Source organism: Cyprinus carpio, chromosome B14 (genome assembly GCF_018340385.1).
Source record: "Cyprinus carpio isolate SPL01 chromosome B14, ASM1834038v1, whole genome shotgun sequence".
NCBI classification, from domain to species: domain Eukaryota; kingdom Metazoa; phylum Chordata; class Actinopteri; order Cypriniformes; family Cyprinidae; genus Cyprinus; species Cyprinus carpio.
This window is the reverse complement of record NC_056610.1, coordinates 8,015,934-8,033,587: the sequence shown is the minus strand read 5'-3', so window position 1 is coordinate 8,033,587 and position 17,654 is coordinate 8,015,934. Positions and strand designations below refer to the sequence as shown.

The following is a 17,654-nucleotide window of genomic DNA, read 5'->3' as shown; positions in this document are numbered from 1 at the left end:
GATGCATCGGGGTATCGAATTGAATAGAATCGTTGACATGATCATCGTAATAGAATTCAATCATGAAACCAGTGATGATTTAGACCCCTACTAGCGACTACACACAAACCACATAGTGACATATTTAAAAACACCAAGATCACCTTAGCAACTGCATAGCAACATGCTAAAGACACCTAGAACACCTTAGCAACTGGAAAGCAACATGCTTAAAAGACCTAGAACACCTTAGCAACTGGACAGTTACTTATGGTATGCACTATGATCAGCCTAGTCATGTGGTGGTTTTGGACAGGCAAACAGAACCATAACACAATCTAGTTACGGTTAAAGCTGCACTGTAAAAAAAAATTGCATTTATTACGGTAAAAGGACTGCAAAAATGCTACAGTAAAAAAGCTGTTAAATGGTTAACAGTAAATTCCCCATACAGTGAATAACTGCAAATTGACATTCCCAGAATTCCCTGTGTTACATTTCAAATGTTATATTTTTTGTTGTTGAGATAACTATGTTTCTTCTTAGTTTTTTCTTATCAGTTTCGTATATTAGGGTTGTGTATTACACCTAATGTTGTTAAATGAATGTTTATTGCATTATTTCAGTTTCATGTGTATTACCGTGATGGTGTTTAGCATTTGCTTGAATGATACTGTGCACCTTCTATATATGTTAGTATCTAAGAGCTGTTTGTGATGGGCTTTGGTTCATCATGTGACTTTCTCATCACCACCTGCATTTGGTGGTTATCAGTGTATTACAAAGGTACAAAACAGATTTCAGTACTTCAATACAATGGTATATTAACATTATATTAGTTAATAAAATTACGGCATTTATCTGTAAATTTAAGCTAAAACCTAAAATGTTGCCACCATATTTTTTTACGGTAAAATTCCAGCAACCACAGCTGCCAGTTTTTTATCATAAATTTTACGATTTTTTTTTTACAGTGCATACAAGCACAGACACAATAAATATGTGTGCGCTCAGAGAACAAACGACACACACACAAACACACACACACAGCCCGTAGTGTGTGTGTGTGTGTGTGTGCATCTGCATACGGTCTCTTTCTCTGTGTCTGTCAGGGATTTGGTGTCGATAGACACGCGAGTGTCTCGACCCGCCGCTTCTGCTAATGAAATCTGTCATCTCCAAATCCTCCTCTCACTCCGGTCTATTCCTGTGTGTGTGTGTTTGTTGAGTCTGTCGGTGGGATTTTCTACTGTTTATATAACATTGAATTGTGGGTTATTTCCAGACATTCCCAAGCTCCTCTCACCACTGTCAGATGATAATGGCAGCTAACGTGCGTGTTGCTCTGTGTCGCATGAAAAGACGCATGTCGAGCGAGATCTGACAGTCTTACGAAGATCAGCGTGAGGCATTCTGGCCATACTGAACGACAGGCATGTGATGAGACAAATCTGAGACAGATGTGAAGAGGAGGATGAAGACATCTCAGGAGAGGCGGTTAAAGAGTCCAGGTGAAATGGAGAGAGTTTGATAGGTGATGTTTTAAGAAGCCATAACCTCGTCTGATTCACATAATAACTGATAATAAAATGAAACACAAGCATTATTCATCAAAGCATCATAATAGTCCAGAAGTGTTTGATTTTAACAGTACAAATGAGAATTTGAAGATTTACATCAATTATAATTCTAAAGAGAGATCCACCAATCACAGAAGTTTCCATGAAGCATAAAAAACACAATCGAGTTTGATTCAAAACATTATCAAACTACTCATATTTTTGCAATAAATTTCTAATATACACTACTGTTCAAAAGTTTGGGTCTTGATTTTATGTTTTTCAAATGTTTTGTCTCTTCTGCTCACAAAGGCTGCATTTATTTGATTCAAAATAAGTAAAACAGTAATATCATTCTAATATGCTGATTTGCTGCTCATTAAAAAAAAAAGTCTGATTATTATCAGTGTTGAAAACAGTTGCTGCTTCATATTTTTGCTGAAACCATAATATTTATTATTTTTCAAGATTCTTTGATGAATGCAAAGTTAAAAGAACAGCGTTTATTTGTAGTATATATCTTGCATTATAAATGTTTTTACTGTCACTTTTTAGATATAAATTAATAAATCTGAATTAAAGCAGTAATTGCTTTCAAAAAACTGACTGACCCCAAACTTTTCAACCATACTGTATTTTATATTTAAATTCCTTTAAATTAAAATCCAACAGTATCATATTGCATTGATGTTGTTGATTTGATTGCATCATTCGGACTGCTTTATGGGATAAGTAGCTTCAGATTGTCACATATGTTTTGGATCAAATTTGATTCATGTGAGAGCTGGTTGGAACAGTTCTTGGCTCATAATTCTATAATGAATCATTTTCTAAAATCCCTGTGGAGAAAATGAATGAGAAAAAATACTTCCAGAACCAAGGCTTCTATAAATGTGGGAGGTCGATGTTGAGCTGTATTGTACGATGGGTTGGGGGATTCCATATCCTGCCTGGATTGTGTCTGTTTATTTAACAGAGTTATATAAATGAAGTCCTGCTCTCTGCCAGCGCTGGTCCACAGCGATCACATTCTTTATTCCCTGATGATTTTATACCAGGCTGAGATCAGTGTGCTGCAGCCATGAAATCAGGCCTGTGTCAGAAAATACAGGACGATTCTGCAAATTTTACAGAGAAAAACACATATTCTAAACTACATTTTAATATTTTATGAAGAAAATGCATGCCATGAGCTATTAATGTACTACAGAACAGAGCAAGCTTTGACTGATAAGTAAGTGAAAATTTAATTACTACAATATTCATTTATTTCTATAAATTAAATCAAAAATGGAAAAAACATGCAAACATGAATACAAAGCACCAGCAAGCCAGCAGGTAAATGTTAATAATTATATTGTTTATTTGTTTGTTTCACTTTAATTCTTGTAATTAGGTATATTTCCCATTATAATCACGTATTGATACTAGTCATCTATAACACATCATAGCCTATTTTATTAAAACTATATTAATAGTAGGCCTATAAATAGTCAAAAATAATGTAAATGTTCTAAATGAGTTATTTCTTAGTATATAATATAGCTTTATGCTGTAAAATATCAAATTAAATGTCTAACAGGGAGAGTGGGGTAAGATTAGCCATTGTTTACTTATGTGGTCCTCAAATTAAGTTAAAATGATGCAGAAGTACAATGAAAGTATCTATCCTATCCTGTCCTGTCCTGTACTGTACTGTCCTGTCATATCCTATCCTAATGAAAGTATTCCTATACTTTTAAATGATCAGAATGTATCTATGACAAAGTGTTCTAAAAATATGGCTTCTTATAAAAAAAGTGTTCCCATGGCTCAGTTTGCCCCAGGTTAGGGGTAAGTTGACCCAAGTTGAGTCAGTGTGTAAGATGCACCATCTGACCAAATCTGAATCAAACCCATGTAAAATAAATAATAATAATAAAAATTAATTTAATAATTTCCTTTTACAAACAGTCATATTTCTTTTCATGAAGTTAACTTTAACAGCATAAAACCAACCAAATGAAGTTTAAATTTCAATATTTAATTGTTTGCATTTCTGAAACAATATGTTGAACACCAAAGTTATAGCCTTCCTAAAAACAGACTAAACAGAGAGTTTGTTGGCCATAAGTGTCTACAGGTGGAAAGATATATCTGATTATAATGTGATGAAAAGCATTTTCTGGTTCTTATCAGATAAGGATTTGGTGCACTTGCACACTGTTCCTATCAAATAAACTACAAAATAATATATATATATATACATATATATTATATATCTATATATATATATATATATATATATATATATATATAGATGATAAACTTAACTAGTAATATCACATTAAAATACCAGTTTAAAATTCAGAGATTTAACTACAGTGCCTTATGGTGGGGTAAGTTAAAATGCTGACTTGATTTACCCCACAGCATTTGGCTCACTTTGCCCCATAGCTGCCATTTTGGAAAAAATTGCTCTGTTGCTTATCAGTTCAGGCTAATATTTAGCTAAATGATTTGCATGGTTTTATATGTTGTTAAATCACCTATATGTATCATAAATATTTTAGACCTGGATAAATTTGCTTTGATGTAACAAACATTACATCTGTTATTGCTAAAATTACTTTGACAAACCAAAAACAGTTTTTAAAGTAAATGGGTGCCTTCCATTCCCCCCATGTGTTTCTCCTTTTCATAGTCTGACTCTGGCAGAAATGATGGGTGGTTCCAAAATACATGGTCATAAGACAAAAGTGTCTTGTGTACACAAAAGTGTACAGTTGCCAAGAAACAGGGGGTGGGTCAGCTTACCCGTGGCTCAACTAACCCCACTATCCCCTACTTTCATTGAAGATGAGACAGAAGCAGGCTCAGAGAGTAAGGGAGAGCCAACTCTTATCAAAACATCTACAATAAAGTCTGGAATTATTACAGAGTCTGCTGTCTTCTCTGTTAATTGTATATTTGTAACAACTGGATAATTTGTATTAAAGGGGTCATATGATGCGATTTCAAATTTTCCTGGATAGCTGGCCAATCACAGCACACCTCGCTTTTCAGAGCGATGAGCCTTGTAAAAATCATCTCGTTTCAAGGCGGGGCATAGAGGAGAAACAATAATGTACAGTATGTGGAAAATAATGTGTTTTTTTAACCTTAAACCGCATATTCACATTTCATTACACCAAATACCCAAAATAATATTCTTTTTAGCAGCATCATATGACCCCTTTAACTAGCACCCACCCCCCTAGTGCCCCTTTTTTGGTTTGGGCCACTGCCCCTCAAAATGTCTGTGCACAGCCCTGAATGTACCATTAGTAGTATAGTCATCTAACATTTTTTTTTAACTATTTGTTTCAGAAAGTTCAGAGAACTTCCCATTATGTTTGCAAAATTATACAATTGAATGCTTTCTTAACGTTGGCAAAACCAAGAAAACTGTTTTAAAAATGTGACGTTATCATTGGAATCCAATGTGGCTTGTTGCCATCTTACCTATGTATCCCGCCAGTGAAGACAGCATTTTTTAGCTTTTGGACACAGCCTATGAAATGTTTATTATTTTCTAGCAGGTGAAAATAAGTCTAAAGTAAGTCTAATCACCACATTTCTCAAACGACTTTAAGACTTTAGTTTAGAGATTTTTTGAAGTCTCTTATTCTAAAAATGTTTCACAAATATACTGTATCAGTAAACCAGAGTCTAAATCCAAAACATCATGTTGTAACTTCCTAAATTGTATGCTAGCCATCAGTTGACGCTAAAGCACTTTTCATAAGCCGCTTTAAGTAAGAACGTCTGTCAAATGCTGTATGTATAATCTGACATGATCTATTTTAGGCACTTAACTAATTACATGGCACACCTCTACATAAATATTTGTATCCAGGCATTTCCCACTTCACCTCATGTGCATTACTGTCACAAGCGCCTTTCGTAAGCTCACACTGTGCTCATAACCTCACGCGGTGACCCAGCCACAGACGGCAGTGGGATGCTAACTTCACAAAACCTCGAAAAGACCCAAAGCTTGACATGATGAATTGTGGCTGTTCGTTAGTGAGCCACGTATGGCTGCTGTCCAATGCATCAGCGGGCCCATGGTGGGAAGACTTATCTCCCATTACCCTGTGTTTCCCCTGCCGAGAACATGCTCCTGTCATCAGCGGGTACATAGGAGGAAGATTGTGCATCGCCTCTTGTAATGGAGCGTCATTGTCCTCAAGTGTGATTTTACATCTTTCATGGTTAATTACATGCAGAACATACGGGACGAGAGAACCAAGGGAAAGAATGGTATGTTTTTCCTAACATATATGTGCGAAAATCTATTGCCAGGCCAGATACTAATGAGGGTGAACAAAGAGATGTTGTTTGCTGGTCTAAAAATACTCCCTAACATTTCTTCCTGTATATGTCCACTCTATCTCTACAATCATAACGGCCCTCCAGGTGGAATTTCATAAAGGCGAGCGACTTAGTTTGTCAGCTAGTGGATTAGAGGTAGATTGAATTGGACAGCGCAAGAACAGAAAAATGGGTCAGTGTTGTGGTGGGGGAGGCAGGAAGGTACCCGGTGGCAAAATGGGCCCTTTAGAAGAAAAGTGTCAGTTACAAAGCAATTATAATCTCCTTAGCCCGCTGCAATTACAGCTACGTTCTTCCCTTCCAGCGGATGCAAATACCACCGGAGGATATTTATGTTGGGCTGTGGCAGGGAGATTTTTGCACTTTCGGCGAAGTGTTTGTGTGTAAGATGCTTACACGAGGTGACAAACTCTTCCTAGAGCACATTAACCTGGTCATCTAATGCAGACTGGCATGTTTTCAAGCTGAAAGCGTGACAGCTTTTTCCCAAATGTTTCCACTTCATTTAAAGGTAAATAATGGAGCCAGTTAGAACCACAAAATATGTAGCTAGTCAAGAACCTTTTAAGGGTGTTTTAGGGGATCTAGGAGTTTTTTGCAAGAATTTTGCTTCTATGTGATGCTTCAAAACAAACTCAGGACTAACTTTAAAGGGGTCGTGAACTGCCTTTTTATTATTTTGTACTATTCTCTGAGGTCCACTTGTAATGTTAAGTTTTTTCATAAAAAAACAAAACAAAACAAAACATAATTTAGAAGTAATAGGCTATTTTCTGTCCTGTTTTGACCCCCCTCATCAGAACGCTCGGTCTGAATAGGCGGGGCGATTGTAAATTCGGAAGTTAATGGCCACTGCTATGATTGGCTAACTGTTGTGTATGTTTGATGGCCTACATCCTTCACAAATGGACACTGCTGTGATTTAGGTTAAAAAGCATAAATATTCAGTTTCTATCAAACGATCTGTAATAACAGACAAAGCAATAGTGACCATGCAATAAAAACCTTGTGCCTTGTTTGTTAATGAATCCATGGTAAAATGAAGTGAACAAAGGACCAAATTCTTACTGGCGCAGTCTAGAACTTCATTAAAAATAAAGTTCATCCACTCTTTCTTAATGTTTGGATCAGAAGAAAAAAAAAAAAATTTTCCACAACTTGACACTGTACGGCTTCCTGTTGTCTTCGGAGCCATCTTTATCATGTGGTTTCTGTGTAGACCATAGACTGTATAAAACACATGGACGCAGTGTCCGTGACATCACCCGTAGTTTTCTGAAGAGCGTTTTCGAAGCTCAAAGTGGGCAGAGGCGTCCGTCGCATCAAGACAGCATGTCACCACGCGTCACTCCCGGATAATCGAAAATAGGCAAAAAGGCGGGAGCTGGTTGCTGAAGCCATGCCCACCTAGCTCGACGGCAGTGTCAGCAGCTGCAATCCACCTGTCATTCAAGTGGCCACGCCCTTAATTATGCAGAACTTTAAGGCTTAATATAATTTAAACGGATGAGTTATAAAAAAAAAATTCACCCCCTCACAGTTGTCATGAAGGGCAGAATTAGCTATACAGACCAAAACGACTTTTTGTCCCAGGCTGTAAACATATTTTTTTCTGATGTAAAGTTGGGCGTTTTAACATGGGGAATCTATGGGATTGACGAGCTCGATCTCACGGCAATTCCTACATATTTTACGAGGTGGCTAATTCGTATGAATTTGTATAACTACACTCGTACAAATTCATACGAATTTTACCAAATCGTACGTATTTTACGAGTTGCACAGTTTGTATGAATTTGTACAAATGACCTACACCTAACCCCGCCCCTAAACCTACCCAACACTGGGGTTTAGACAAATCGCATAAAATCGTACGAGTGAAGTCATACAAATTCGTACGAATTAGCCACCTCATAAAATACGTACGAATTGGTCATGAGATAGTGTTGGATTGACTGCCTTTTGCAGCCAGCCTCTAACAGCCAGTCTGTGAATTACAGTTTATGTCACTTCCTTGTTGGCTTCACGAGAGAGAGCAGGAGGTTGCCGCTTGGTGTAGACCTGCATTCGCCTCTCTCATTATTTACACTAAATGCACAAATCGGTGGGTGGGGCTAAACAGGCAGCGATGTAGAAGCAGGCGTTGATCTTCTTCTCTGGAGGCATGTTTAGCCACACTATTAAGTCGTAAAATGACACATTCAACAAGCTGTCATTTTGGCAGATTGGCTACAATAAAAGCTGTTTTTAGACTAACAAAAAATATTTGAGTTAAAAAATTTACAGAAATTTTTATTCATCAGTTCATGACCCCTTTAAGTTAATGGTGAGGTTAATATTTTTTATAAATGCTAATCATTCAAGGTTTGCTATATTTTCACATTTGTGTGATTCTAAATATTGTTGGTTACAGATTACCATACACAAGTAATGATGACATAGTACGATAGTGGAAATGCTTATTTTAGTTCTATTCAGATTGGGACAGACAGATTGAGAAAGCTTGTTTCTTCTATACACTTTACACACAGACTCTCAAAGGACTTTTGTTTTATGCAAATTGCAGGCTGAGCATTTGTAAAGTGTAGTTCTCTAAAAAATATTTTTTATTTTCTAGTTCTTAAGTGTAGTGGAGTTGGATGGAGTTTTGGTTCCTTGCCGCTGTCGCCTCTGGCTTGCTTAGCTGGGGGCACTTCATTTACAGCAATATCGTCGACTTGATTGCAAATTATTGCACAGGTACTATTTAAACTGAACTGAGATGATGACATCACTGAATTCAATGATGAACTGCCTTTAACTGTCATTTTGCATTACTGACATACTGTTTTCCTAATTAATGTTGTTCAGTTTCTTTGATGCAATCTTTTTTGTTTAACGCGCTATATACATAAAGGTGACTTGACTTGACTAGTGGTGTTTTAAAGAGCCCAAAAATCAAACACTGATTTGAAGAACCTATAATGTAACGTGAAAAGCAGTTTTGAATCTTCATATAAGCAATTAAAAAACCTTAGGCAGTCAAAACTGCATCTGGATTGTAGACTGTAAAAAAATATGGATGATGTGTCTTTATTTCCTTCCACTATAGAAAAGTGAAGCCAAAACAACTCAGGTATAGCCACTGTCATCTTGCGCTAATGAGGTGATTTGGAGTCAGAGTCTGCGCTTTAGTGACCGTGAGCCGGAGCTGTGGTATCAAAGTTCCACCCAAACTGTCGCAGATTTAATCACAAGCACACAATCACGATGCCACAGTATCTGTGTTATAAAAGTTCTGTCGAAGATTTAGTAGATTTAATCACAAGCACACAATCACGATGCCACACCCCGTTAATTTGGTTTGTGGATTTTAATTTTGTTTTTTATAGTCCCATCAAGATAACTATCTGCATGCTACAGCCAAAAGCCAAAAACTTATTAGAAAAACAAATACTCGAAAACAAATCATTGCAATAACTTGATCCTAAGAAGAACTACATGCAAAAATGACCGTGTTTGGGTACCTAAAACATGCACACGATTTTCCCTCAATTTTTTTGTGCACACACATTTTACTTTCTCTTGATTTTTTTGTTGCACAGTTTAAGCGATTTAGTAGTTCGAGAAAACAAATCATTGCAATAAGAACTACCAAAAATGACCGGTTTGGGGAATTTTTAATTTATTTTGGTTATTTATAAATCGAGGGAAAGAAATAGTAAATCATGCACACAATTTAGCCTACTATGTTTTCCTGCATGCCATGTGTGGGGCTCCATAAAGGACTGTTCCTGTCGGCATAGCAAATGTGACAGCTGCCGTTAACGATCAACAGTTGCGTTTGTACTGAGTAAGCAAAAAAGTAAACAAAGTGTATAAACTATATAAAATCACATCTTGGTAAAATATGTCAACATCTGAACCACATTATTATTATTATTATTATTTTTTTTTTTTTTTTACATTTTTATCATTAAATAAATTTGATTATTCAAATAATTATAACTCAATAGTTAATAATTCTAATTATATAATTATAACTAAAAAGTGTAATTTTATAAGTGCCTGCAATTTCTATTTAAAAATCCTGTCGTCACTGGTGCACAATGAATTCTGGGGTAGGCGAGGACAGGAAGTGTCCATGCATATTGTACCCTTCTTTCCCAGCAAAACGAAGGGCGCATTTGAAGGCTGCATTTGAAGGAGCCTTCGAAATGGGACAGCCTTCATCTGTAGGATGTTATAAACACACTGCAGTTTTGTTGTCTGCCACTTCAAATGCTTGCACTCTTTAAAGACAGGTGGATTCTGATTGGAATTTTATTTTACATTAGCTGGGGAAAAAATACTTCTGAAATTGATTATTAAAACTTTATCATAGTTAATGTCCTTGGTGTGAGCAGTTCTTTAATGCTGCATAAACACTTTTGTGTCTAAATGACTTTTTGTGGTCGTGTCCAATCGGCCCGTCTGTTCACTTTAGTATGTTCACTTTAGTGGGGTCACACAACCAATGTGACTCTGTCCTGACTGCTCTTTCTCAACCCCATGTGTGTGATGCTAGTTCAATGCAGGTGCTGATGAATATTGATGAGCTGTTTAACCTCTGAGCTGTGATATGATGTTCTTCAGTAGTGTTTACCACAAAGAGGGCGTGTCCTCAGGCTTTAAAACATTAATATTAATGAGCTTGACAGTCTTCAGCAGTAAAAAATGTTTACTCTTCAAGAAGCTGATGTCTTCATTGAGAGGTTTGTATAGCTGAACATCAAACAGCAGTGCTTACTTGTTAAGAAAACTTATATGAATGTGTCAGTTTGGCTAATTAGAGGAACTGATGAGATTAAGGACTATACTGGCACATTATACAGTATGCCAGGTTTATTTCTGAGGAGAAAGTAAAAGATGTCAAATCCACCAGACTCCATTGTCTCATCAGGTTTTAATGAAAAACTAGATTTTTACATTTTCTGAGAAATATCTGAGTGGTATTTGTGCTGTAATGCTGATGATTCCTTGTTGTGCCCCTCCAGATTCTTATAGCCTATACATAAGGTCTACAGTATGGTGTGTTTGTTTAGACGCCAACAGGGCCGCTGCTGGTCAAATGGGTGCTCTAAGCAGGATTGTATTGTTGTGCCCCCCTCCCTCAATTATTATGGAAGTAAAAAAAAAAAAAAAAAAAAAACACACCTACTATAGGGGTCAGAATAGAACTTTAATAAAATCTAAAAGTAAATAAATAAATTGCATTTTTTACAAATAACAAATCTAGACAGTTACCGATGGCTATGATTTTAATAATACAGTTGTCTGATTGATTTTATAGTCTCAAGCATTCAGAAATCATGCAAAAGAAAATTAAGCAGTTTTACTACAATAAAACCATGGTTAATTTTTGTAAGGATTTTGATGTCCACATGTTTTTGTTGAAGATATTATAGAGGCTGTGTCATCTATATATAGCAAAAAGGTGGCCAAAAACTAAAGATTGAGTGGATATTTTAATTAAATGTTTAGTCAGTAGCCTATTAAACAAAGGTTTGATTGTCCTGTAAGTGCAGCAACTATGGCTTTTGGCTCCCTTTGCAGGCATTTGTAATAACATGCAATGTACATAAATTGTTTATTTTGTATTACATTATGTATTTTAACAGTGTTATTGAATGAAACCATATAATTGTTAATTAACCAATCATTATTGCCTCATTGTTTTTATATAATGCATTTTAAGTCATTTGAAAGGCTATTTTTGGCTTAGGTCTACTTTTATAACCACAAAAAAAAAAAAAAAAAAAAAAAAAATACTCATCTAAATACTTCTTTGTAAATTATTATTTGAAGTAGCAAAACCATGGTTAATTTGCAGTTACCATGGCTACAAGAACCATGATTTTTGGTTTTTATGGTTGAAATTATGGCTAATTTTCGTAATGGAACATGGAAACTCAGAGAGAACATTAGATTTGTTGTTGGTGGTGAAATTATTACCGACATTAAAACACATTATTAACCTCAACAGCCAAAAAAGTTACACAGGATTATGAATGTACCTGAAAGCATGCGTCCTAGGAGTGGATAATTTTATGAGTTGTTTATTATAATGCACATTACTGTTATAGTTTTTATTAATAACCATCGCTATATAGTTGATAACTTTGTCTAGTGCTCTTGTGAACGTTTATAGCATGATTTGTGAAAAAAAAAAAAAGCATAGACTTCATGGCTAGTGTTTGCCAGTTTCATTTCATTCTGTAACCTACCTACTTGTTCTACAGATCTGTGCACTAGTGTTAAATGCTACTATTTTTGACAGCGTTGATAACGTTTCTGACAGATAATAATATCGTTTCACTTACCGAATGTTGTATCCAAGGGCCTTTTTGATACGGTCAGTTTAGGTGCCGGCGATCCGCAGTGTTGCCATATATTGCTATTAAAACAAACAAAAACCGAAAAATAAGTAAAAATAAGCCAAAATGTTTTGCAAATAAGATAACATAAAGATATTGCCGACCCTAAACTGCATCTTCCCACTTTATTAACTTTCTAAAGGGTCAAATTACGTGGAAAAGACAGGTTCAAAAAACGCTTATAATAGTTGGATCTGGCAACACGGAGGCTGCACCCGCGCTCACTCACAACTTTCTCTCGAGCATCGTTCACTCCGCCAGTGTCTCGCAGTGAACTTTTTACCACGGACGCTAAACATTCTTGCAAACTATCTAAACTGAATTATACATGTCATGCATACATTCATATGAGGATTTTAACAGCAAATGAGAAATTCAGAGGACAAATTTTATTTTTGAACATGAAACATTTGCCGAGGTCCGGACTTCGATGACCTCATAGATGGCTACGGGCCTGCAGAAAGTGATGCACGGGCTTCGTTTTCAATTTTTTTTTTCTTCTCTTGGCGCCGGATTGCTAATGTCTTTTCACGGGCATAGTTGTCCATCAATTATGATCATTTGCATTCAGCCGCAAACATGAGGTGCGAGCGCGGATGCAATGGCGAGTCATGTTTTTTTTTTTTTTTTTTTTTGAGCAACCGGGATGGTGCATTCCTATATAGTTATACTTTATATAAACGGCTTGTAAATCCTCTAGTTGGTTTTAGACAAATGTTTTGTGTGTGTGTGTGTGTGTGTGTGTGTGTGTGTGTGTGTGTGTGTGTGTGTGTGTGTGTGTGTGTGTGTGTGTGGATTTGTATAAAAATTTAGACATTCTCAAAAACAATTTTATGTAAAAGTTTAGGGTTGTTTGTTGTTGTTGTAGGGGGGTGAAATGTCAGTTTTCTCATTAATTTTACTACAGCCAAACCCGGACACAGAGAAAGGCATTTTATTACACATAACACCATAGTAAATAAATAAATAATAATAATAACAAAATGACCAGGAATACTTTATCAGAGATTAATCAGCCTGATTTCAACTTCTTATCTGAGTCTTCTGGCTCAATTTTGCAATATCTTTACAGCTACACCAGTTTATTTGTATGTGTATAATAGTGTGTTGTGTGTGTGTAAGTGTAAGTGAGTGTGTGTCTGTTTTGTACTCTTGATGTTTTAGAGTGTAACTCCTTCCTTTGTGTCTGTGTTTATACTGCATTGTGGCTGAATTAATGATTATATTTCACACATTGGCAGAAACATGCTTTGTGTTAGTCACACTAGTTCATATACAGTATGTTTGTCTTTGGGGGTGGGGGTGGGTGGAGTGTGTCTATTTTGCACTCTTGCTATTTTTTTAAGTGTCACCCCTTCATTGCTGTGCACATTTTTATCTGCATCATGAATCATTGGTATACTGTAAAAAAAAAAAAAAAATATTTGTACTTTTGCATATTTCCCAATCATTTCCAATGGTGGTCATTTTTGACCACGAACAACACAAGTGTGACTTTTTATGACCATTTAGCTTATTGGAATCAGGTCCACAATATTTTTATATTTATTTTATTTATTTATTTATTTATTTATTTATTTTTTTTTTGTGGTCACATAGCGACTGCGATACAAGTCATCTAGTTTCTTACCAATCCGATAGCAATTTTAAAAATTTCGTATTTTTTATTTTTATTTTTATTTTTTTTATTTTTTCTAAAAAAAAAAATGAAAATAAAATTTTCGGTCTAAAATGACCGAACGACAAAAGAGGGTTGATGGTTTATGCTTATCAGATTGTCAATTTGTCAATTTTATTGTTTGGTTGATATGGTTGGATGTTTGTTTCTCTCTCTCCTGGTAAAACCTCTCCGAGACATTCCGCACCCTCCTGAAACTCTTTCACTCACTTTGTCTCAAATTGAAGAGTCTGTCTGAAAAGATAGAGGGAGAGACATGAGTGCGTCTCCATCTCCATTGCGCTCAGAGAACTGCTCGTGTAGCCTATTTAGTTTCTATGTTTCTTTTATTTGTTCGTAAATACTCTTCCTCTCCAACCGAACCGGATCGATCGACTTCAGTTACCTTGGGTCGCGGATGACGGACGTGCGTGTGGAGAGTCACTTTCCCTGGATATAAACATGCGTCGGGATGTTGGGTAGACGGGCGCCGGTCCAAAGCATGGAAACCTGTCGGAAAGGAGTGATTATGTGTGTGTGAGGATACTGAGAACCCGTCTTGCGCTGTTATTGACCTTCACTGCGCGTTTATTTAGAGACACTTGGATCCGTCGGTGTGATTGGAGAGGTCTTGTCTCTCGGTTAGCGCATGCATCTATGGAAAAGCACACAGTGGGACATGGATAGACTGACTGAGTCACCTATGGATGTAGTGCCGATGATCAGAGCCCCTGTCTGAGGTGTGTTGGAGGTCTGGTGGTCTTGGGGAGTTCGTGGAATGCGAACGCAACGACGCGCCGCGTCCTCCTCGCACTGCAGTCCGCGGCGCACAGACGGTAAGCGTAACTCCGAAACCTCTTAAATAATGCGCAACAGACACAGAGCACGCATCTTAGGCACTTTCAGTTAATTATAGTGTTTTTATTGCAGAGTCCAGGCGCGCAATGGTGTATTTACATAAATAAAGTTACATGTAGAGGACACCGGGGTTAGATTCCAATGAAAAGTCTGTTAGGTTTATTTTTATGAAAGTCAACTGTGCAGACAAAGATCATAAGTCTTGAGTACAAAATAAATAAATAAATAAATAAAACACCGCTATTTTACATGATCATTGTTGTGTGGATAAAAGACACGGTTCACTGAACACACATTGAACATGTCACATGATATGGGGTAAGTTGTCACAATAAGAAGCTGGCGTTCATTGATACTGGATTGAAAATAATAAAATAATAAAAAGGTAGCAAAAAAGCAAAACAAGTGTGCATTTAAAATGCATTACATGAAATATGATGGATTTTCAGTAATGAAAATTAATCAGTAAAACTATATACATAAATAACGTGTGACAACTTGCCCCAACCTGCCTGGTATGTAAAATACTCTTGTCCTGAAAATAGGTTCAACATTTCAGTTCAAGTCTACCTTCATGATATAGTGAATTTTGTCTTAATTAGTTACTCCTCTTGATTTATGTCAATGTGGTTTTAATTAGTCAAAATAAAATTTGGCTTATTAAATTAAATTCACAAAATAGCAGTAAATAAATAACGTGTGATAACTTGCCCCAACTTGCCTTGTACATAGAATAGCCACTCTGGTCCTGAGAACACTTTCAATGTTTAAGTTCAAATATATCTTCACTGTATAGTGAATTTTGTCCTAATGTTTATGTCTGTGTGGTTTCAATGTTTTCAGTTGTTAGCCCAACAGATGTAATAATCATATAATATAACATTGGGTTTGTAGTTTAGAGAATAAAAGTCAGAAAAAAGACTGTTAGGGTAAAACCAACACACAAAACCTCTGCTAAAAACAAGCATCTGTACAAGTTGACTAAAGGAACTGATATATAACTGAGATACAGACCCTGTGACAACTAGCCCCAATGTCATTTATACATGATACAATGCAATAATAGTCAAAGTTTTATGTACATAAGAAATATAAACACAAAACAGCTTTTCAGATATATTTAGTGCATTATAATGCTTAGAGTGCACAGAATAACTGTAAAATTCTGTATTAGTATGACGAGTGTGTATTGGTGTGTTTCAGTCTAGATTCATCATGCTGAGGCAGATGCTGTGGAACTCCACGGCAGTGGCGCGGGACTTCGATCTGATGAGCAACACACACATGCCGGCACCTCTGAACGTGTCCCACGGGCCCGTGAGTGTGTCGGCCCTCCTGAAGCCTACGGGTCGTGGGAGCGCCTTACGGGATGGCGAGCCCGACAAACCGGACCTGGCCACTTATGTGGTGATGTGCCTGGTGCTCTTCCTGCTGGTCCTCCTCATCGTGTTCTTCATCAACTGTCAGCTGAGGAACTCTTTCTTCGCCTCCATGCCTTACGACCGCTCACTGCGAGAGGCCCGGAGCTCCTACAAATGACCCATTTGAGCCCTGACATGGATGCTAAAGAGAACCTGCGCCAGATGGAAGCTGGACTCACCCGTGTGACCGATCCGTCTGCATATAATGACTGTTTTGTACTTCTGCATGGCCTTTTATGTCCATATATGGTTTATCACAAGTCATGTGCGTTATGTAAGAGATTATTTTCTTGTACAATGTTAAATCATGATTAAATCTCACATTCATGACCGTCCGTGTCTGGAAAATGTGCTGATATTGATCACGGTGGATAGGATGAGGTTGTGATGAGAAGAAGCAAACATGCAGATCATCTCAGCTCTGCGGCTTTTGAACTGAGCACACAGGTATGGCCTAGCGGTTAAAGGAATCCTGTCTTCATCCTCATGTCATCATTTACTCATCCTTGTGTTTTTTTGTATTTTATTAAACACATATGACTTGAACACTAATTATGAGTTTTACATGCATGAGTTGTATAGAGAACCTTTAATTTAATATTATCTATATTTGTTTTTTATTAATTTTTTATTTTTATATTTTCAGATTTTACTTTGTTTTTGTAGTATGTGCTTTTCTCCTTTTTATTTTTTTAATATATTTGAATTTAGCTTTATTTTAATTTCCGTTTTAGTTTTAGTACTTCTTTTTAAACTTCTTTTATTTCTAAAGCAACTTTTCCAATCTTCATTATTCAAGTGTTATTTATGAACGATTATAGTATTTATTAATATTTTAAAGCTTTTATTTTTATATTTTCAGTTTTAATTTTAAGTTTAGTATTTTCTGTGCTTTTGTTAATTAGTTATTTAGATTTTTTATAGTATTTATTAATATTTTTATATTACATTATAGTTGTAATAATTTTAGTCATTTTTATTTGTTATTTGTTAATACTTTGAATAAGCTTTTATTTGTATATTTACTGATTTCATTTTAATTTGTTTTAATATGTTTGTTGTAATTTTTTTTTTTTTTTGAACTTATTTATTTCAGTTGGTTTCCAAGGCAATCATTTAGTCTTCATTGGATCCAGTCTTCATTTAGTATTATTTAAATACTATTATAGTATTTTTTAATATTTGAAAGCTTTAACTTTTATATTTTCAGTTTTAATTTAATTAAGCTTTAGTAATTTAGTTTGTGCTTTTGTTAATTAGTTATTTATTTGTATTTTTATTTTGATAGTATTTATTAATATTTTTGATAAGCTTTTATTTTGTATATTTTCAGATTACATTTTAATTTTATTTTTAATAATTTTGTTGTCATTTTATTAGTTTTTTTATAATGATAGTATGTATTAATAATTTTAATAAGCTTTTATTT

The 17,654-nt window shown here is 35.7% G+C and overlaps 1 protein-coding gene across 1 annotated transcript; it reads left to right on the top strand.

Moving 5' to 3' along the window:
* The first annotated feature begins 14,134 nt into the window (after positions 1–14,134).
* LOC122139604 (small integral membrane protein 32-like) lies at positions 14,135–16,556 on the top strand. The gene is made up of 2 exons (XM_042737933.1): positions 14,135–14,782; positions 16,008–16,556. Exon 2 carries the CDS (start codon positions 16,020–16,022, stop codon positions 16,341–16,343), a length of 324 nt encoding a protein of 107 aa, XP_042593867.1. The 5' UTR covers positions 14,135–14,782; positions 16,008–16,019; the 3' UTR covers positions 16,344–16,556.
* The last annotated feature ends 1,098 nt before the right edge of the window (positions 16,557–17,654 follow it).

Bases quoted from the DNA above. Each gene is read 5' to 3' on its own strand.
- LOC122139604 (XM_042737933.1), top strand. From the start codon at position 16,020: ATGCTGAGGCAGATGCTGTGGAACTCCACGGCAGTGGCGCGGGACTTC.